The sequence below is a fragment of the Nerophis ophidion genome, linkage group LG05, assembly GCF_033978795.1.
Source record: "Nerophis ophidion isolate RoL-2023_Sa linkage group LG05, RoL_Noph_v1.0, whole genome shotgun sequence".
Classification (NCBI taxonomy): Eukaryota; Metazoa; Chordata; class Actinopteri; order Syngnathiformes; family Syngnathidae; genus Nerophis; species Nerophis ophidion.
The window spans coordinates 41626312-41649057 of NC_084615.1; the positions used below are offsets into that span (position 1 = coordinate 41626312).

A 22746-nucleotide genomic window follows, 5' to 3' on the forward strand; every position below is an offset into this window, starting at 1 on the left:
ACTTTTCTATTTACGAACTCAGTCAAAAAACCATTATGTCTGTAAATCAAGTTTCCACTGTAATCATATGCGCTACAAATCGATAGGTTAATCTGTTCATGTACTCCAGTCAAAATAACAAACACTTAAACATGCAGTAGATCTATTTGTGTCTTCTGTACAATATGATGCTATTGACAATAAACATTATAAAATCAGTTTACCATAGGCATTTTCCAGGACTTTTTACTCACTATGGTTCTAGGAGTTCTTACTTCATTGTGACAAGCATGTGTGTATGCTGCCTATTTGTGCATTATAAAGTTTATAATGTAATTTAGACAAGCATTCAAGCACACACAGCACATCAGACTAAACGGAAATCCAGTTTACAACTAACAACAAATATGTGAGTCATCACTTATACCTCTGCTGACTCGGGTGCTTGCAGCTGGCGCTTGAGCAGCAAGAGCAGGTGTCTCATTGGAGACTCGTCTTTGGTCCTGTTCCTGCTGCAGTCTCTGGATCATGGTGTCCAGGGGACTGGGACTGTCCGCCGCCTGCTCACTGACTACTTGGTTAAGACCTAATAAGAAGAATGAGAATAAATTGTGTGAGAAAGCAGGATTAAAAAAAGTTAAAGTTACACTATCCATTTGCCTAAGTATTTCTTACTTATTAGGAGATAATTATGCACAGTAATTAACAGTAACTGGCTTGTAAATGGACAATAGTATTGCAATTACTGCACAGGCATCTTGTTAGGACTGATAATGTGCACATAATCCGTTCGATGGGTAAAAACTATAGGTAGTAAGGCTGCACAGTTAATAGACAACGTTTTAATTAGTGCTATAACGTAACTGCAAGAGGCCGAAGTTTTTGTTTTTCTCCAGCTTCACCGGCATTTGAGTGAAAGACATGTTCACCAATCAGAATTATTACGACTTGTTTCGTCACTCGCTTCAAACAGGGAGAAATGTCTCACTCGGTGCATCGCTCTCAGCACCTGAGCACGTTCAACAGTAGAAAAAAACTGAACATAGTGAGCCCTCTTTTTAGTTAGAACAAACTTGCAATTTACTAGTGAAAAGTTTTGTATAGTACGGTAACAAACATTAGGAGGTAAAAAATATGACTAAAAAAGCCAAATGTCCCGCTGTGGTAATATTTCAGCTTCAAATCAGATGGGCAATTTGAGCCCATCAACTCGCACGAACAAGGGAGAATTTCATTACGGTAATTAAAAAAAAACTACAAATGAAAACAACCTGACCGGGGGATTTCAACTGGGGAAAAAAATGCACTTTAAGATGTTTTTATTTCCATTAAATTCTTGCTTATAAAAAGGTGTCCTTTTTTGCGGATCTATTTCGAATAGCTAAAAGTTATTTACCTTGCAATTACAGTACAATAGTAAAGAATTCTACAGTAATGACAAACAGTATATATCCTTTTAAATTGTTACTTGCATTAATATTTTAGATTATGATTCCATTACCTTATGAACACTGGATAGATTTAATCGGTTATTTCTTTAGTGTGAATTAAGTGAATTATATTTATAAATTGCTTTTCTCTCGTGACTCAAAGCACTTTACATAATGAAACCCAATATCTAAGTAACATTTATACCAATGTGGGTGGCACTGGGAGCAGGTGGGTAAAGTGTCTTGCCAAGGACACAACAGCAGTGACGAGAGTGGCGGAAGCGGGTATAGAACTTGGAACCTTCAAGTTGCTGGCACGGCCGCTCTACCAACCGAGCTATAACGCTTTAGTTTAAGAGCATGATGTAGACAAAAGCGCTGAGTGTCTGTAGGAAGCCAAATATTTTTAAAGGAAATTATTGCATATTGTTCACCTTAAGGCAAGAATCCGTTGATTAACAGTCTAAAAGTAGCATGTCTTCCTTCATGTCTTTAGATGTTCTCATTCATATAGGTCATTATAAACTTAGGGCATTCAATCAATCGCAACTGGACTATTTTGTTTGTCTTAAAAGACTTTTTGCCTATTATCCAAGTAGGTTTCATCAGTTTATGCTCATTGACATTGGTCATATCTACTCGAGCAGCTGGTGCCAAGGAGCATCTGTGACCAGAATGTTTCTAACTCTTGTTATTTGTTGGTACCTCAAATGCAATCTTTCAGGAATGGTTGAAAGGACAGTGTTGTATTTGGGAGATAGGTGGTGTCGCAGAACACCTCCTCTGTTCAGGGATGGTTTTTTAACCTTGACATAAATGGCTTCCCTCACTCCTCTCTTGTACCATCCGTCCTCCCTGTCCAGAATCTGTTAATGCTTATCCTCAAAGAAGTGCTGTTTCTCTTGAGGTGCAGGTAGATAGTGGAGTCTTGGCCTAAATAGTTTGCCTGTTTATGCTGTGCCATATTTGGTTTAGTGGTTGTTTTATTTCCCAATATATTAATCACTGTAGTCATCATTACACTGGGTAGCATACACCAGATTGTTTTTGTGGGTGTGGGTCGTCCGGTCTTTAAAACACACTAGTCTCTGTCTTAGGGTGTTGCATGGATTAAAGTGTACTGGGATTTTGTGTTGGTTGAAAATCATTCTGATTTTTTTTAGATAGACCTGATACATATGGAATGACAAAATGTTTGTGTCTGTCACCTTTTTCCTCCTCATCAACTCTGTTCTTGATTCTTCTGGAACTGGATGCATATTTTAACAAACAACCAGTTGTGGTAATCACATGGGTCCTTCACTTGTTATTTTCGCAGTTTTATGCACTTATATTTATAAAATATAAAATCGCAAATCGAATCGAAATCACAATTTTGGAGACAAAAATCGCAAATAACAATTTTCTCAAAATCATGCAGCCCTAAAAGTACCAAATGTCCTAATGGTCTAGATATCCAGTAGTTAAGTAGCCCACTATAAATCTTTCAATTGTTTAAATAAAAGCCTAATTTGGCTTTTAATTATTTTTCAGACACACAGTAATAGAAAATGTGCCAAATTGATCTGTGGCCTATTTCTGACATGTTTTTCTTAATAGTGGTGGTTGAGGTCTGCACCTGAGGAGGTGACACCCATTTGCGGTATGAGCTGCTCATCCCTACAGCCCTCCCTGCCGGGCACCAGTCGCTGATATCTCGGTGGGTGGGGGTTACCGTCCACGTCTACCAAGAAGGGAGGGGGCATGAGGTGGGGTGCCTGCTGAGTCTGCTCGTCCAATACATAGTTGTTGGCGTCGCGAATCAGCGGACGGTAGTCGGTGTGGAAGAACATCTGGTCGGCGATCTTAAGGTGTATATGAATGAAGTTTAGTTTGTCACCATGACACAGGCGACAAGTATTATCATTACGTGCGTGCATGCCAGCCTCACCTTGTCGTACTTGCTGCTGGAGCCAAAGCCAAAAATGAGCAAGTGACCATGGGAATCGGTAGCGGCAAAATGTTGGCCGTCTGGACTACACTTGCAGTCAAACAACGCCCCGTGCCCTTGCCCCTCAATCTGTAAGAACCAGAAATTCACCTTTGGATGCTTTCTCTTTGTTAGATTCATGTTTGCATAGTGACACTAAATGCATTTATTAATACATGCAAACCACAGCCAAATTTACTTCAAAAATAAAACATCTGCTTTATATGTAAGGGCGACTTGTCCGGGGTGTGCCCCGCCTACCGCCCGAATGCAGCTGAGATAGGCTCCAGCACCCCCCGCGACCCCAAAAGGGACAAGCGGTAGAAAATGGATGGATGGATGGAAGAACAACAAAGGAAAATCTCTCTAGGCGGGTTGGCAAACTCACCATGTTGAAATAGGAGCGTATCTTGACTCCTCTGGCCAGGTCCCATACGATGCAATTCCCGTCATGCCCCGCAGAGAAAAGGATCCTAGGATCAAAGGGGTGCGGCTCCAGGACAAACACCTCGTCCTCGTGACCCTGTCGGGGTGAAAAAACTAAATTTATATGCCAAAGAGGCAAGTTTCAAGCAAAACATCCCTGTGTCTCTGCGTCCTTGAATGCAGCTCTGGAGCATTTTTACTTTAACAGCAACAATGTGACAGTACAGGTAATGTATCATTTATCACATATTGAGCAAATTTATTTGTATCACAGCTTTTTAGGAAACATCTATTAATGTAGGGCTGGTACAAAAAAAGATTGGAGAAAAAAGAGATTGTAATCTCGATTAACACATGTATGCAATCCCATTTCTAAACGTGGGCGATTATCCACATGCTACATTATAAACAAATGCAACACCACCGATGCCTCCTCTATCAACCAATGGTAAAGCGTCTTCAAAACACACAAGTCTGTTGCTGCCGCCTGCTGCATAGCGGAAAGTAAAAACTATGCAGAGGAACTAGTGTGTTAAAGAAAATGAAACAAATGAAAACTCCAGTGGTAATTATGGATGGGCACTGAAACTCTGTTGCTTAAAAGGCACCTCTACCACCGTGTAAATGCAGAATGGCAAAACTATACCAGGCACAAAAAAAAAGGAAAACAGACGTCAATACCCGCAATCCTGTACAATGCAATGCTAGACCCACAAAACATCCCTGTGTCTCTGCGTCCTTGAATGCAGCTCTGGAGCATTTTTACTTTAACAGCAACAATGTGACAGTACAGGTAATGTATCATTTATCACATATTGAGCAAATTAATTTGTATCACAGCTTTTTAGGAAACATCTATTTATGTAGGGCTGGTACAAAAAAAGATTGGAGAAAAAAAGAGATTGTAATCTCGATTAACACATGTATGCAATCCCATTTCTAAACGTGGGCGATTATCCACATGCTACATTATAAACAAATGCAACACCACCGATGCCTCCTCTATCAACCAATGGTAAAGCGTCTTCAAAACACACAAGTCTGTTTCTGCCGCCTGCTGCATAGCGGAAAGTAAAAACTATGCAGAGGAACTAGTGTGTTAAAGAAAATGAAACAAATGAAAACTCCAGTGGTAATTATGGATGGGCACTGAAACTCTGTTGCTTAAAAGGCACCTCTACCACCGTGTAAATGCAGAATGGCAAAACTATACCAGGCACAAAAAAAAAGGAAAACAGACGTCAATACCCGCAATCCTGTACAATGCAATGCTAGACCCACAAAAATTCCAGTAGACGGAGAGATAGCAGCATTTTTTTTTTCTAATGTTATGCTGAATAGCAAGAATAGCAGTGAGCAAAGTTTCTACTGCTCACTCTACGTTAATTATCATTTGAATGCTTTTATTTTTTTGTATTCATAAAGTTCATTAGTTGAATAAACATTGCTTGAAAAATTGTTATAGAGAATCATAATCTCAATTCTGAACAAAAATTATTGCGATTCACATTTTTGCCAAAATCATGCAGCTCTATAATCATATAAACTTTATTATTTGTATGTGTTACAAAATGAGTAAAGGAAGTGAACATATGCAAATGCTATGAAACAGAAAAGGGGTAAGACTAAATACGCTGTTTTTCCTATTCACATTTGTGAAATGTAAAATTGTAAATATGTAATGTACCACATTGTAACTGTATGCATGTTCGAAATATACTAATACCATAACCATTATCAGGCAAGTAAATACAGTGGTTGCCTCCATATTTGAGATTAATTAGAAACAAACTAGCACTTTATTTGTGGGGGGAAATCCACCTATTTGTGTTTTTCTCAGGAAATATCCCTGTTTTTATGTTGTTGTTTTTTGTTTGTTTTTTTAGATACCCATCTCATTCACCCCCTTAGTCTCTAACAACTTAAAAGGAAGTGATAATACAGCAATAAAATGTACAGTATATTAATAAAACGTCCTATATCTACGTAAAGACAGGACATATGTGTAAGAAAGCGACATTCTGCGTGGTTGTGGCAGCACTAACTCCTCAGCGGAGTAAACAACTTAATGTATGAGCCAAGCTTGTTACTAGCATTCCAACAGTCAAACAGTGTGGTTTATGTAGATGCGGCATTGGAAGAACACCATCATTTCAGACTCCTAACCAAGAGGAACCAGCAGCATGTGGAGCTCCATACTGACATTATCGCCTTTTAGAGGTAGGTAGAGGCAGTGCCACAGGAGACAGAAGTGCGGTTGTAGTGCTAGCCGGACGACGAGGCTAAAGATTAGAAGACCGTGGCTCCATTTATACTGGACACCAAATCTGATTTCTTTGCCCTCAAGTGACACACACCGGATATGTTTTTTGCCAGTCTAAAGTCACCAAAATGCTTTAAATCTGATATTTTCGCATCAGATTTGGGCCACATAAGGAGCTAGTCAGAATCCATTTGGAATCCGATCTTTTCAAATGTGACTGCAGTCTAAACAACCTGTTTGCAAGTTTTACATCATCTTTGCTCAAGCTACAACACTGAATCCCGACACATACATGTGCCACAACTCCTGGCTGTGGCACCCATTCCTTTCTATGGCCAACGCGTAAATCGCTGTAAACAAAAGTATATAAATTAAAAAAATAATTAAAATAAATAAATAAAACATTTATGTGTTTATTTTTTATTTCTGGTCTGTAAATGTCAAAAATTAAATAAACAAAAAAAAGAAATTGAGGTAAACAACATCTGAAGCACAATCACTTTCCTTTTTGCAATTATCTTCTTCCTCATCCAGCAATTATTTTCTATCATCTGCCTACTTCATCTACACAACAGCCACAGCACAAACCCATTAACACGCTGATCTGTAGTGTCCCTGTTATTTTATGTAGTAGCTACTTTGTTATTTCACGGAATCCCGTCAACTTCCTTTGTTTTCACTTTATCTAACCACGCAGCAAGTGACGTTGAGATTACATTAGGGCCAGTGTATGTTCATACTTTTAAATTAAACAGCTGGGAAAAAAACAGATTTGAAAAAAATCTGATTTGGTCCTCTTTGGCCTAAAGTATAAACGTAGTCCAAGATTCCATCTGTTATCCCTCATCATCATTCTTTGGTGGTGACTGCTTTTATATTCTAAATTGTATTCAAACGATGTGTACGACATATTAAAAGGCTTAAAAGTGTCAAATTTAGCATTTTTATTGGTGATCCAATTGTTTTTGATATTAGCTGGGGGGTTTTGAACGTAACAACCCAAAGGAGTGGGGATCTACTGTATATACAGTTCCTTATACTTAAGGAGCCCCATAAGGCAGGGGTAGGGAACCTATGGCTCTAGAGCCAGATGTGGCTCTTTTGATGTCTGCATCTGGCTCTCAGATAAATATTAGCTGACATTGCTTAACACGATAAGTAAGTGTTAAAAATAACGCACAAAATAAAAAACATTCTCGTGCATCTTAATCCATGAATCCGTTTTCTTACGCACCTGTTCATTAATGGTGAGAATTGTTTTATTTATTATTAGTTAAATTCAGAATAACAATGTTATTAAAAGAATAAGAGACATATTATACTCTAAAAATGTTGGTCGTATTTAAAAATGCACACATTTATTTGTATTTAGTGTTATAAAATATTGTACGGCTCTCACGGAAATACATTTTAAACTATTTGGCTTTCATGGCTCTCTCAGCCAAAAAGGTTCCCGACCCTTGCCATAAGGAGCCCTATACTGTCTCCCTGTTCATTGTTTGTCTAATGTTGAACGGAATTGTGCTATAAACCTGCATTTTCCCCCCGAGGATCAATAAAGTATCTATCTATCTATCTTAGTTTGGGTTGATGTGCTTAAAAACATACCATCAAGATGTGGACAAGGTTTCCGCTGATGGAATTCCACACCTTCAGTGTCAAATTGTTGGCTGCCGTTATCACCGTACCATCGTGGCAATCCCATGCCACCATGGTGACTTTCAGCTTGGTCACCTTGTCTTCCAGCGGAGGTGGGTTGTACTTCCTGAAGGAGACATCACAAATACTATAACAACCATTTGGCCTCACCTGCTGTAAATTTATCTAAAAGAGCAGTCACTCAAAAACATGTTTTTTTTCTTGAGCTTAAAGTTTTATGTGCACTTTTAACAGAAACAAACATACAGACTCAGGTGCGCACACCTACCCTTATTTGCAATTCCTGCATAACAGAAAATGCAGAATTTGACTGACATACCCTGGTAATTTGGTCTGCATGTCCAGCAGAATGCTCCTCCAGCCCTGCGGATGCAGCTGCCAAATTCGCGCTGTGCCATCCCGACTGCCACTCACAAACCTGAAAAGAAACAAACACACACATTCACGCAGCAGCCACACCACTAACACAACTTTTTATAGTTGTATTTACACACAAGCTCATCAAATCTAAACACAGACCTCAAACCACTCTTCTTGCAAAAGTATAAATCTAAACTTAGCCGGTGTGAATGATGGAGGTGCTTGAGTATCCCATGTTTGTGTCATGTAGGAGCTCTTGAGTATAGGTGACACTTCTGCTGACACCTTCAAGTCAGTTGTTGCAACACCCAACGACCTCGTAATTTAAAAAAACTGCAGCGTGTACTGGAGAATAACAAGTCACAAGCCGCACAAACTTACCGGTCACTGCAGTGTGAAAACTGGATGCTGTCAACTTTGTCCTAATTCACAAAAATAGAGAAAAAAAAAAGTCAACAGGAGGAAAAACGTCTTTCTCAAGTGGTGATGAAATATGACATACATCAGTACCTCGGTTTTCATTAGTAAGCCGGTCCAAAGGGTCGGAGGAAAAACAAATTGTACGAAAACTGAAGCAAGTTTTCCTACAATAAATATTGTACATAGTTTTATAAGCCAGGCCCATTTAACCGTATGGTAAGGAAGATGGTATATGAAAACAATGGAGAAAATGTTGGTAAGAGTTTGAAATTAAATTTGAATCATACAACATGTGGGGTGTACGAAAAACGAGGTAACGCTGAATTAATAACTTACGACTTCAGAAATAACTTGCTGACAGTAACTATAGGACTTGATATGGTGGTCGAACTTAAAATTCCACTTTAAATGCTGACTCACTGTATGGGACTCAAGCTCTGAGATCTTCTCGGGTTGTCCTGAACCAAAGTAGTAGACCCTGATAATGTGGTCAGTGCTTCCCGTGGCCAGGAACATTCCACCTGCACATAACAGGACATAATTGGGCAAGTAGTACTAGCGTTGTTCTTCTATTTTAGGTCATGGTGGCTTGAAAGTCAGCATCACCTGCACTGAAGGACGAGCACATCATCTGGACGCCGGGTCTGGAACGCTCTGTGAATTTACTGGGCCTCTGACTGCATACATGAACAGAAAAACAACTTATTTTCGTTGTCTTTCTTAATGAACTACAGTTAATTTGCTAAAATATCACATATAATTGTCAAAGTACATATAAATCCATTCCTAAAAAAGTGTGCACTAGTTAATGTGCAGCTGTATCTCACCCAAACTTGAGTGTGCGTGCATCCCACTGCCAGAAACAGATGGTGCCATCAGCACCCGTGGAGGACAGGTAGCGCTTGGAGCCGCTACACAAAGGAGAAAACTACAAACACAACCATTTTAAGGTGTATGTGCTTTGTTATAATAAATCTGTGGTTTGGAATTAAATGTACTCCTACAGTTAGGCACGCCTCACCTGCAGCGAGGTAATGGACGCCGCATGGCCTTCCAAGACGGCTAAAGGCGCACACGTCTGCAAGCACCACACTCGGATGGTTTTGTCGCAGGATCCAGCGGCGATCATTGTGTTTTCGTAGCTGACCGCCATGTCGGAGATCTCGGCGGCATGGCCCCGGAGCGTCGCCAGCAGACGCCCGTCATCTGTCCCCCAGATCTTCACCAGACAATCATCGGAGCCCTGAAGGGGAATAGGTCAGTATGGTGACTTGCAAAGAATAACCTGTTTTTATCTAACAGATGCATTCACTGACTGATTATTTTTGGTACCCTTTTGACAATGTAATCAAAAGCTAGAGGTGCCAAAATTTGTTGGTGTCGACACATCGTCGTGGTACCCATTTACAATTTTCAGCAATGGAAAAATGTAACTCGATTAAATAGAGTAACAGTACGTACCTTTTTTGGTACCCTTTACCACCTTTGAAAAGGTGAGTCTCAATACAACTTTTTTACTTCTGATACAATATCGATAATAGAGTCTACAAAAATATTGATCCAAGAGATCAGCATTAATCATACATATATTAATTATATTGTAGCGTGGAATGTTATAAAAGGTTTGATCAAGTGAAATTACTCAAACAGAGAACATTGAAAACACAAACTTGTTTCCTATTAATAATCTGGAACAATGTTCCCGCTAATTTTCCTGTGTGTGAGCAAAAGTAAAAACTCCTTGAGCATTCAGTGGACCACGTGTGCACACAGCATACCTGTCCCAAAATTGACATCAGAGCAAGTTAAATGTTCTATTAATACAATCAAATGACATCTGTCATCTCCATTACGTTATTTTTTTAATATAAGTGATTTGGCCCACTAACAATGAAAATAACAATAGAATCTTCGTTTTCATGAGCTATAAAGTAGTATTCTATGTGCAAGTGGGGGTCCTAATTTCAAAAGAATGTGTACCCTTTTCAGAGATCACATTGAGCGTTTAGTTTTTTTTAAACCAAACAAGTTGCACAATGAAATGTGTGCTGTAGCACAGGCCCATAATGAAGTGTAGATTTTTGTAACTTTCCGTCTAAAAATTATGTAATTACAGTCTTTTAGCATTTCTGTAATCTACCAACAGCATTTCATGATTAATATCCATAAATTAACGTTCTTAATAAATTACAGTAGAATACGCACATGTGATTGGCGACTGTGAGTGAACACTACTTGTTTGTTTCCTCATAATAAGACTTATAAGTATTGCTGCACTGTTTGCTTTAAACTAACTAGCAAACCAGCGACACATGCATAACATGCTGTTAATTACCTTTAATGGCTGTGTGTGAGCGCCATCATAGCGTAATGACCTGGCATTTATAGTTTGTGTGGTGTTGGAGTTTTTGTGTGGCCATGATTGCATCAGTAGCTATGGCTCAGTCCAAATACTACTCATTTATCAATGTAAAAAAATAAACAGCACAGCCACATACAGTTAGCCAGGTTTTTAATTGTTTATTTTATGTTTTCGCAGGTCATGAGCTTTGGGTTATGACAGAAAGAACAAAATCACGAGTTCAAGCAGCGGAAATGAGTTTCCTCCGTCGAATGGCAGGGCTCCCCCTTAGAGATAGGGTGAGAAGCTTTGTCATTTTAGAGGAGCTAAGAGTAAAGCTGCTGCTCCTCCACATGTAGAGGAGCCAGATAAGGTCGTTCGTTCATCTGGTCATCAGGGCCCCCGAACGCCTCCCTCAGGAGGTATTTAGGTAGCGTTCGACCAATAGGAGAAGACGAGAAAGAACAAGGACTTGGTGGAGAGACTATGTCTCCCGACTGGCGTGGAAAACGTCTTGGGATTTCCCGGGAAGAGCTGTACAAGGTAGTTGGGGAGAGGGCAGTCTGGGCTTCTCTGTTTAGGCTGCTGCCCCCGCGACCCGACATCGGATAAGCGGAAGATGATAGATGGACATTTTCACCGCTCAATACAACAAGCCAGCAACGCGGTTGAAGCTACTTAGTTTGTTGCTCCATCAGTAAGGGAACATCATTCATGATTATGAACAGTCTATAGGTTACTTTCACCCGTTGCCATCAGTGTGTGTCTGGAAACATTTTGTGAGTTTAACATGTAACAGCGTAACTATGGATGCATTGTTTTGAAGGGGACACACGTCAAGGATTCACTTAAAAAACTACGACAAAAAGGATGTTTGTTGTTTTTTTCTTTATGTCGACAGACGAAAGAAAAAAATCTCAACCGGGGCCAAACATTTAATGCGATGGCATCTTAAATGTAAACAAACATTTTTCTTATTTGCTTTACGTCACTGCCTGCAAAAGGCAAGTGTTGATGACATAGCAAAACTCGGGCAATGTCCAAATGCCAAGGGTCGTATTTTTAACACATCGCCATAGCACTAAATTCTAAAGCTAAGGAGCAGGGTAAAGAAGAAGGGGGATGGGGAAAGAGGGAGAATTTGAATTGAACCAAAGTCTATTGAGTGTGTCTGTTGGTGAAAGTGAGAGAAAGAGAACGGTTGCAGTTGCCTTACGCTGTCTTTAACTTAAAGAGGAGTGGTAATTGTTTTATGTCGACAGAGTGGCCACAATTGTTCTTTAAATCAAGCTCATGACTCAGTAAAGCCTGATGTCACGTAACTTGCTTAAGCAACGCGGTCTTGTCCCGCAACCCTGCGTATCTTCCTGCAAGCCTCACGTGCACCTCCTAAAAATCCTTGATTCGGTCGAAGGCAACACAGACCGCAGAGCTGTGATCAGTCAGCTATTAAACAGGCTACCCGAACACAGGAAAGCAAATTATTTTAGGAAATAAAGTAACAGCTATTAAACATTTGCATGCAAACTAATAATGTACACAATTCCTTTGTGCACTGTAAAAACAATGAATGTGTTTTTTCAGCTTGTTGTTTTGTCCAAAAAAAGTCACACAAACAACACTAACTATTATTACCCATTTAGTGCTAACAACATGTTCAGTTCTGACACATACTCTTTGTTTTGCAAACACGTCTTTTTCTCTATACACACTTTCTCATTTTCTGTCAATATCTTTCAATCACAAATTATTTCGGGGGAACTCTGAACAATAACAACACATAAACTCACAGATTCTCCCCTGCATGTTGTTAATTTACAGTGGTTAATTTACAGTTTTGTGCATTTCAATTAGATGATAGCGCTCTCTTGTTCCGTGTCTTGACCGGCCAAATAGCCTTGCAAATAATAACAACGCCCAAAGCCGCAACTTGTTCAGAAGTTGCACAGTCCATCTTCTCGAACGTATTTTCTAGAGATGAACAAAAATGACTTTTTTGCTGATATTCCAATATTGTCCAACTCTTAATTACCGATTCCGATATCAACCGATACTGATATATACAGCCGTGGAATTAACATGTTATTATGCCTAATTTTGTTGAGACGCCCCGCTGGATGCATTAAACAATGTAACAAGGTTTTCCCCAAAAAATCTAATCAAGTTATGGAAAAAAATGCCAACATGGCACTGCCATATTTATTATTGAAGTCACAAAGTGCATTATTTTTTTTTAACATGCCTCAAAACTGCAGCTTGGAATTTGGGACATGCTCTCCCTGAGAGAGCATGAGGAGCTTAAGGTGGGCGGGGTTGGGGGTAGGCGCGGTTGAGGTGGGGGGCAGGGAATAGCGGGGGGTGTATATTGTAGCGTCCCAGAAGAGTTAGTGCTGCAAGGGTTCTGGGTATTTGTTCCATTGTGTTTTTGTTGTGTCACGGTGCGGATTTTATCCCGAAATGTGTTTGTCATTCTTGTTTGGTGTGGGTTCACAGTGTGGCGCATATTTGTAACAGTGTTGTGACAAAGTTGTTTATACGGCCACCCTCAGTGTGACTTGTATGGCTGTTGAGCAAGTATGCTTTGCATTCACCTGTGTGTGTGAAAAGCCGTAGATATTATGTGACTGGACCGACAAGCAAAGGAAGTGCCTTTAAGGTTTATTGGCGCTCTGCACTTCTAAGTCTGCGTACACAGTGGCGTTTTAAAAAGTCATACATTTTACTTTTTGAATCTGATACCGATAATTTTGAAACAGATACCGATAATTTCCCCAAACATTTTTTTAAAGCATTTATTGGCCGATAATATCGGACTGCCGATATTATCGGACATCTCTAGTATTTTCCTCTGGTTTATAAGCTAAACGTCCATTAAAAGTAAACTAATGATTCTGAATGATTAATTCTAGTGTCGACAGAGATGACCATGTTGTGTTTGTCATCACTCTTCCCAACAAGCTAAATATCTAGTTGTAACAGCTGCCGTTGCACTCTGGTCACACTGCCCCTTAGTGTTTTGGAAGAGAATTACAAGTCTTGCACCACCCTCCACCACAGAACTATAAATCAGACAAGAAGCCATCACATGGGATGCAAGCTACGAGACGTGAGAGTTAGAGATGGTAGGAAAGTAAGAAATTGTGTTTTTTGGCGCCGACATCTAACACAGGCATCAATGGGTGATTTAGCTGACTTTTTTGGCTTTGAGGGCCAACAGAAGCCAAATGGGACAATGACCTCCATAAAAGTGACATTTTCTGAGAGAAGACATGTGTATCAACGTTTTCACCGAAACACATCACAGTGGCATAACATATGTGGCCGTGAGGACATGTCAACCAAAAGAAAGGAATATTTTCGGGGCTTCCAAGCTCTAGTAACTTAGAGACTGAAATTATGGGTATCCCAGCATCATATAAATAATGTCCTGTGATGTCCCTCAGGGCTCGATGCTTGGACCAATCCTGTTTTCAGTGAATGTCCTACCCATACAAACACATTTAAAAAAATATATAATATACTGCATCATCTTTATGCTTATCCATCCATCCATTTTCTACCGCTTATTCTCTTTCGGGGTCGCGGGGGGCGCTGGCGCCTATCTCAGCTACAATCGGGCGGAAGGCAGGGTACACCCTGGACAAGTCGCCACCTCATCGCAGGGCCATCTTTATGCTAATGATACACAAATTTATGTACCCCTAAAAAGGAAAAGTGACATGTTTGAAATCACTTATAAGTTGTCTTGACGACATAAAAGCATGGTTGGCAGTAAACTTCTTTAATTTAAATGAGAACAAGATGTAAGTAATTTTATTTGAATCAAAAGTAAACTAGATCCATTGTCTACCGCTTGTCCCTTTTTGGGGTCGTGGGGGATGCTGGAGCCTATCTCAGCTACATTCGGACGGAAGGCGGGGTGCACCCTGGACAAGTCGCCGCCTCATCGCAGGGCCAACACAGACAGACAGACAACATTCACACTCATATTCACACACTTGGGCCAATTTAGTTTTGCCAAAAAACCTATCCCCAGGTGCATGTTTTTGGCGGTGGGAGGAAGCCAGAGTGCCCGGAGGGAACCCACTCAGTCACGGGGAGAACATGCAAACTCCACACAGAAAGATCCGGAGCCCGGGTTTGAAAACAGGACTTTTCAGGACATTCGTATTGTGAGGCACATGCACTAACCCCTGTACAACCGTGCTGCAATTTAAAAATTTTAAATAACTGTAAATAAAAGTCCAATAGGAGGTCTTCCATTTCCCCGATTATATCTAATAAATACCCATTTAAAAAGTTAAAAAGTGCCAACGATACTCTATTTACCTTTGGTGATTTGAATTATTAACCAAGTATTAGTGATACTGTTATTATAAGCCCTAATTCAGACAAACTACTTATAGCTTATTTTCTTTCCTGCACCTTGGTAGTCAGCATTCCAACGACAGCAGACATTGTACAGTAAGTGATGTTTTTTGTTCGTTGGCTCTCATGAAATCTGCAGTGAGTAATCAGTGATGAGAGAAAAAAAAAAGCAAATGTCGTGATGCGTTTTTGAAATTAATATGCCGCATATGCTTAAAATGATCAAAACACGTAAATATTAAATGTTATTATAAATGTGCCCATTACTACATTGAATATATACTTACAATTATATCATGTATATACAACCCTAATGCAGGTGTTTGGATGTTTTTAAGGGCTTTTAGACAGAATTGAGCAGAACCCACGTGTTCCATTGCAAGCAGACTTTGGAAAACATTTATTTAATATTTAGAATACATTAAAATAAATACACACCACAAATTCAGTGAAGTTGGTACGTTGTGTAAATCGTAGATAAAAACAGAATACAATGGTTTGCAAATCCTTTTCAACCTATATTCATTTGAATAGACTGCAAAGACAAGATACTTAATGTTCGAACTGGAAAACGTAGCTATTTTTTGCAATTAGCTCATTTGGAATTTGATGCCTGCAACATGTTCCAAAAAAGCTGGCGCAAGTGGCAAAAAAGTCTGAATGTCAGGCTTGTCCCTGACAGTTTTGGTCTATGTCTTAGTTTTTCCTCTGCATTTGTCTTTAGTTCCTGTCAGTACTCTTATTTTGGTTCTGTTTCCTGTTTGTCTCCCTGAGTGCTGTGTAACCCTCAGCTGTGGCTGATTGGCACCTGGCCACACCTGGGATCAATCAGCCAGCCACTATTTAAGACCTGTTTTCTCCTCCAGTCAGGGCTGGATTATTGCCGTGTCAATGTCATTTTCTACTTGTCATTCCTACTGGTCGTGTGATTGCAGCGTAGCGGTAAGCTATATTTGGTAGATGTTTGTAGCTTACTGTTTTTTGTTCCCTGCTTCTGATTTGTTTGTTCATAGCCCTTAGTTTGTTATATCCGCCCATGTGCGTGCTTTTTGTTTGTACCCTTTGTTTGTTCTAGTTCTAGTATTTTAAATTAAACTATGTTTTCCTGCAAAATGCCTCCCTCCTTCTCTGCATCTTGGGGTTCGACACAAAATAACTCTGACAGAATAATCCAGCCAAATTCGAACCCCGCAGAGATGTCTATGGCGGAGAGGCTTAGTTTAGCGACAGAATTAATGAATAACTTGAAAAGAAGTTCGGACACTTTTCAAGCCCTCTCCCACCCACCCATGTTGTATGTGGGCTTATCTGGGGACGTCTGGAATCCGTCCCTTGAGGGGAGGGCTATCCGTAGCTGTGCAGCTAAGACACAGCTACTACTCACACAAGTGGCTCTACAACCTACGGTGCCATCATCTCCGGTGGGTCAGCAACCTACGGCGCCACCATGCACTCCGGTGGGCCAGCAGACGCCACCATGCACTCCGGTGGGCCAGCAGACGCCACCACGCATTCCGGTGGGCCAGCAGCAGGGGGCGCCACCACGCACTCCGGTGGGCCAGCAGCAGGGGGCGCCACCACGCACTCCGGTGGGCCAGCAGCAGGGGGCGCCACCACGCACTCCGGTGGGCCAGCAGCAGAGGGCGCCACCACGCACTCCGGTGGGCCAGCAGCAGAGGGCGCCACCATCCTGTCCGGTGGGCCAGCAGCAAGGGGTGCCACCACCATCCTGTCCGGTGGGCCAGCAGCAAGGGGTGCCACCACCATCCTGTCCGGTTGTCCAGCAGCAAGGGGCGCCACCACCATCCTGTCCGGTGGTCCAGCAGCAAGGTGCGCCACCACCATCCTGTCCGGTGGTCCAGCAGCAGGGGGCGCCACCACCATCCTGTCCGGTGGTCCAGCAGCAGGGGGCGCCACCACCATCCTGTCCAGTGTTCCAGCAGCAGGGGGCGCCACCACCATCCTCTCCGGTGGGCCAGCAGAGGGTGCCACCATCGTCTCCGGTGGGCCGGCAGAGGGCGCCACCATCCTGTTCGGTGGGCCAGCAGCAGGGGGCGCCAGCAGCAGGGGGCGCCACCACCATCCTGTCCGGTGGTCCAGCAGCAAGGGGCGCCACCACCATCCTGTCCAGTGGTCCAGCAGCAAGGGGCGCCACCACCATCCTGTCCGGTGGTCCAGCAGCAGGGGGCGCCACCACCATCCTCTCCGGTGGGCCAGCAGAGGGCGCCACCATCGTCTCCGGTGGGCCGGCAGAGGGCGCCACCATCGTCTCCGGTGGGCCAGCAGAGGGCGCCACCATCGTCTCCGGTGGGCCAGCAGAGCGCGCCACCAACCTTTCGTCGGCCACGGATGTGGTCATTTCATGGGCGACCGCCTCGCCAATTGCTGCGCCGTTCTACTCGCCGTCGCCACCTGACTCTTCCCCACTGGTTGCGGGGACACTTGGCCTGGCGACCCACCTCCTTCTCCTCCCTCCACCTTCCCGTGACTTTGGACAGTTTTTTTTTTGGGGGGGGGGTTTCAAGAACGTCCCACTGAATGTGAATTCTCCCTGCCCACTGGGTGTGAGTTTTCCTTGCCCTTTTGTGGGTTCTTCCGAGGATGTTGTAGTCGTAATGATTTGTGCAGTCCTTTGAGACATTTGTGATTTGGGGTTATATAAATAAACATTGATTGATTGATTGAACGTCTGGTATCCGTTATGGGAAGGGGGGCTACTGTCAGGCTTGTCCCTGACAGTTTTGGTCTATGTCTTAGTTTTTCTTCTGCATTTGTCTTGTTCCTGTCAGTACTCTTATTTTGGTTCTGTTTCCTGTTTGTCTCCCTGAGTGCTGTGTGGCTGATTGGCACCTGGCCACAGCCTGGGATCAACCAGCCAGCCAGTATTTAAGACCTGTTTTCTCCTCCAGTCAGGGCTGGATTATTATCGTGTCAATGTCATTTTCTACTTGTCATTCCTACTGGTCGTGTGATTGCAGCTTAGCGGTAAGCTATATTTGGTAGATGTTTGTAGCTTACTGTTTTTACTTCCCTGCTTCTGATTTGTTTGTTCATAGCCCTTAGTTTGTTATATTCGCCCACGTGTGTGCTTTTTGTTGGTACCCTTTGTTTGTTCTGTTCTACTATTCTAAATTAAACTGTTTTCCTGCAAAATGCCTCCCTCCTTCTCTGCATCTTGGGGTTCGACAGAAAAAATAACTCTGACACTGAGAAAGTTAAGGAATGTTCATCCAACACTTATTTGGAACATCCCACACGTGAACAGGCTAATTGGGAACATGTGGGTGCCATGATTGGGTATAAAAGGAGCTTCCATGAAATGCTCAGTCATTACCAATCAAGGATGGGATGAAAGTCACCACTTTGTCAACATGTGCGTGAGCAAATTGTCCAACAGCATTTCACAACATGCTATTGCAAAGAATTTAATTATCTAAGGTTTGTAATATCCTCAAAGGTTCAGAGAATCTGGAAAAATCACTGCATGTAACACTGAATGCCTGTGACCTTGGATCCCTCAGGCGGTACTGCATCAAAAAACATCTGTGCGTAAAGGATATCACCACATGGGCTTAAGAACAATTCTGAAAACCACTGTCAGTAACTACAGTTTGTTGCAACATCTGTAAGTGCAAGTTAAAACTTTACTATGCAAAGCAAAAGCCATTTATAAACCACCATCAGAAACGCCGCCAGCTTCGCTAGGCCTGAGCTCCTCTAAGATGGACTGATGCAAAGTGTAAAAGTGTTCTGTGATCTGAAGAGTCCACATTTCAAATAGTTTTTGGAAACTGTGGACGTCGTGCCCTCCGGAACAAAGAGGAAAAGAACCACCTGAGTGTTATAGGCGCAAAATTCAAAAGCCAACATCTGTAATGGAATGGGGGTGTATTAATGCCCAAGGCATGGGTTACTTACACATCTGTGAAGGCACCATTAATGCTGAAAGGTACACACAGGGTTGGAGCACCATATGTTGATCCAAGCAACGATATCATGGACGCCCCTGCTTATTGCAGCAAGACAATGCCAAGCCACGTGCTAGAACAGCATGGCTTCATAGTAAAAGAGTGCTGGTGCTCGACTGGCCTGCCTGGAGTCCAGACCCTTCTCCCATTGAAAATGTGTGGCGCAAAATGAAGTGTAAAATACAACAACGGAGACCCCAGACTGTTGAACAACTTAAACTGTACATCAAGCAAGAATGGGAAAGAATTCCACCTGAAAAGCTTCAAAAAGTGGTCTCCTCAGTTCCCAAAATGGAATGTTGTTAAAAGGAAAGGCCATGTAAGACAGTGGTAAAAATGCCCCGTGCCAACTTTTTTGCAATGTGTTGCTGCCATTAAATTGTAAGTTAATGATTACTTTCAAAATAAAAAATCTCAGTTCAAACTTTAAATGTCTTGTCTTTGCAGTGCCTGCGATGAGGTGGCGACTTGTCCAGGGTGTACCCCGCCTTCCGCCCGATTGTAGCCGAGATAGGCGCCAGCCCCCCCCGCGACCCCAAAAGGGAATAAGCGGTAGAAAATGGATGGATGGATGGATTGTCTTTGCAGTGCATTCAATTGAATATAAGTTGAAATGGATTTGCAAATCATTGTATTCTGTTTTTATTTACGAATTACACAACATGCCAACTTCACTGGTTTTGGGTTTTGTAAAATCCATCGTCATGTCTCACGATTGCGAGCAAAAGACGAAATTCAAAAAAAAAGTGCAGGTCTCCTTCAACAGTCCATCCAGCTGCTCCAACGTGGCCTTCCCAGTCATAATGAACCCCCAGGCCACATTTAAAGTCATAACACACCAATCATTACAACAATCAATCACTTATCCAAACCTGCTTATACATGCTCATTGATCACACACTAATCCAATGTCACTTCTTGTAAAACACACGTCATGTCTGTCATTGCGGCAAATCCACACACATACACGGGCGAAAATAGATAAATACATATGATCTTGTGCAAAAGAATGTGGAGAATGTGAGGGAGACGGATTAATCTTAATTCTGGCATTCAGGCAGTGCCTGTAATAAAGTATGTTCTCCTGCTATGATGAGAGCTAGCAGGGAGAGAAGGCAGGGTGAAGGATGGGGTTGACAAGGTATCTAAACAAAGGAGTCGACGGAGGGCAAAAAATACGGCAAGAATGAGCACAGGAAGTGTACGAACACAAAGGAAGATAACAGAGGAGTCAATCTAATGCCACCCCAACCCCTATCAACCTTCTTACCTGTGTGAAGTTGCCTCCCCCCTCGTCCAAAATTCCCTAAACTTGTCCCAAACATTTGTGCTACAAAATGTTTTGTTTGTGCCGTTACAGTTTTTAAGTTATTCTAAAATACATTTTCTGACTAGTGATGTCATGCAGCCCCTCCACCTTGTCCAAATCAACACAAAGATGTCCAATTATTTTGTACTACAAAACTTTTAGGTCAAAGTATTATAGTTTTTCAGTTATTAACGTTTCCATATTCGGAATCAGCCGCACTCTTGTCAAAACTTCAAACCATTACCAATCATTTATGCTACATAATTTTTGTCCTAACTATTAGAGTTTAAGTTATCAAAGTTCAATGTTATTACCACGTGATAATGTATTATTCAACACTAGTCGCAACTATGTCAAAATCTCCCCAAACTTGTCCTATTTGTTTTTTCTGCAAAAATTGTTGGCCTAAATCAGTGGTTCTTAACCTTGTTGGAGGTACTGAACCCCACCAGTTTCATATGCACATCCTCCGAACCCTTTTTTAGTGTAAAATAAAATGTTTTTCAAATTCAAGACAAAGTTATATGATCTTTTACTGGTGCACAACCGTGCACGAACATTCCCTTGTTCAAAGAACAAAACCAACACAGTGCATGAACTCGTAACAAATTACACACCTGCAAATCAGTTTGGGTTCTGCTGTTGCCATATCCCTAATATGCCGATAGGGAGAAGTTTTTATGTACACGATGAGTCTGGTGTGGCTTGAGTGGAGGCTCCGCCGAACCCCTGAGGCCGACTCACCGAACCCCTAGGGTTCGATCGAACCCCGGTTAAGAAACACTGGTCTCAATATTAAATATTTTAAGTTATTAACGAAATATGGTTTATAACCAGCCCCCCAACCCTCTCAAAATCTCCCCAAACCAGTCCTAATCATGTGTGCTACATTTCTATTGCAAAAATGTTTGATGTAACTATTATAGTTTTTAGGTTATTAACGTTTTTTATTGTATTAATGTGTTTTTATTCAAAACCAGCCCTCTAATCATGTCCAAATGTCCCAAAGCTTGTCCCAATCTTTAGTGCTATGTTTGTGCTACAAACATATTTGGTCCAACTATTATACTTTCTATGTTAGTAATTTTTATGGAGCTGATTATTAATTATTATTCATGAATAACTTAGGAACTACTATAGTTAGACCCAAAGATGTATGCAGCACATACAATTAGGACAAGTTTGGGGAGATTAGGACATGGTTGGAGGGCTCCTTATGAATAATAGCACATTAATAACATTTTTTTTTTATTAAGTTAATGTCTTAATGAAAATGGTAAACAAGTAGCAGGCAGCATTTGTAAAGCTAACGGCTACAGTTCATGAATTATTCCTTTTACACTTCCTTATTTCCCCGTCTGAAGCAACAGCCATGTTACACATTAACCAATTAAGTAATGTTTAAGTTGCCTGAGTTCAGCTTACAGTGAATATGCGGCGTCCCGTTCTGTCGAAGGTGACACAGTAGACGGACGACAGGTGTCCCAGGATCCTCTTATGCATCTTCATGTGCTGGTAGACAGCGGTCGGCACCAACTGCTGCAGGCGGTAAGAGCCGTTCAGGCGACGGCCGTGACCTGTTTCCACTAAACGGCAAGAAAAGACGTCACATGAGGACAATGCCAGGCAGGAAACATTATTTTTTACATGGCGAAAAGCAAATTACAGCGGATCGTCAAGTCTGGGCTGTTGAACCTTCAGCTTGTTTGGACTTTGAATACTATTTTAGCACTTAAGAAATAATGAAAACAGATTTAATCTGTTACAGGGTCAAAAGTCTTAAAACATTAACACTTGTATATTTTTGAAGAATTAATTTTACATAAGCCTCTCTCGCACAAAAATAAAGCTACATTTATTGACCTTGAAGGAAATCTAAATAAATTAAACTGGAACCATAGTAAAAAAAAAAAGCGAATTGTTTCAAAAATCAATTGTGAAGCCTGATTATGTTTCTGCACGGTCACTACGCCGCCTCTTCTAAGATCAAGGTTTGGCATGTGATGTGCATTTCTCTATTACAGTACAGTCAATAAGCATAGCTTATTATTTTCCTTTGTGAGTGGATACGGTAATTACAAGAGTGACTGGGAGTGTTGCTGCAGTTGGAACTAACCAATCATAGATGAACGGTGGTAAGCATGTTGGCCTCAATATTAGAATCACCATTTAATCATTGCTGTGTGGAGTTTGCATGTTTTCAGCCTTGGTGGACTAAGCGGTCGCAACGCACGGTTCACTATTTGTTGGCGGT

General features: G+C 41.5%; 1 protein-coding gene across 2 annotated transcripts in view; it reads right to left on the bottom strand.

The window, feature by feature from the left end:
- Window positions 1-22746, bottom strand: part of phip (pleckstrin homology domain interacting protein) — a 44906-nt gene that overhangs the window by 16383 nt on the left and 5777 nt on the right. For both annotated transcript variants that reach the window (XM_061900973.1, XM_061900972.1), the window contains exons 8-19: window positions 21918-22078; window positions 9528-9749; window positions 9334-9434; window positions 9113-9183; window positions 8927-9027; window positions 8468-8508; window positions 8046-8144; window positions 7676-7832; window positions 3767-3901; window positions 3340-3468; window positions 3028-3253; window positions 407-565 (exon numbers count right to left, since the gene is read on the bottom strand). In XM_061900973.1, coding sequence (XP_061756957.1) covers window positions 407-565; window positions 3028-3253; window positions 3340-3468; window positions 3767-3901; window positions 7676-7832; window positions 8046-8144; window positions 8468-8508; window positions 8927-9027; window positions 9113-9183; window positions 9334-9434; window positions 9528-9749; window positions 21918-22078 — 1602 coding nt within the window. The remainder of the gene's footprint in view (window positions 1-406; window positions 566-3027; window positions 3254-3339; window positions 3469-3766; window positions 3902-7675; window positions 7833-8045; window positions 8145-8467; window positions 8509-8926; window positions 9028-9112; window positions 9184-9333; window positions 9435-9527; window positions 9750-21917; window positions 22079-22746) is intronic.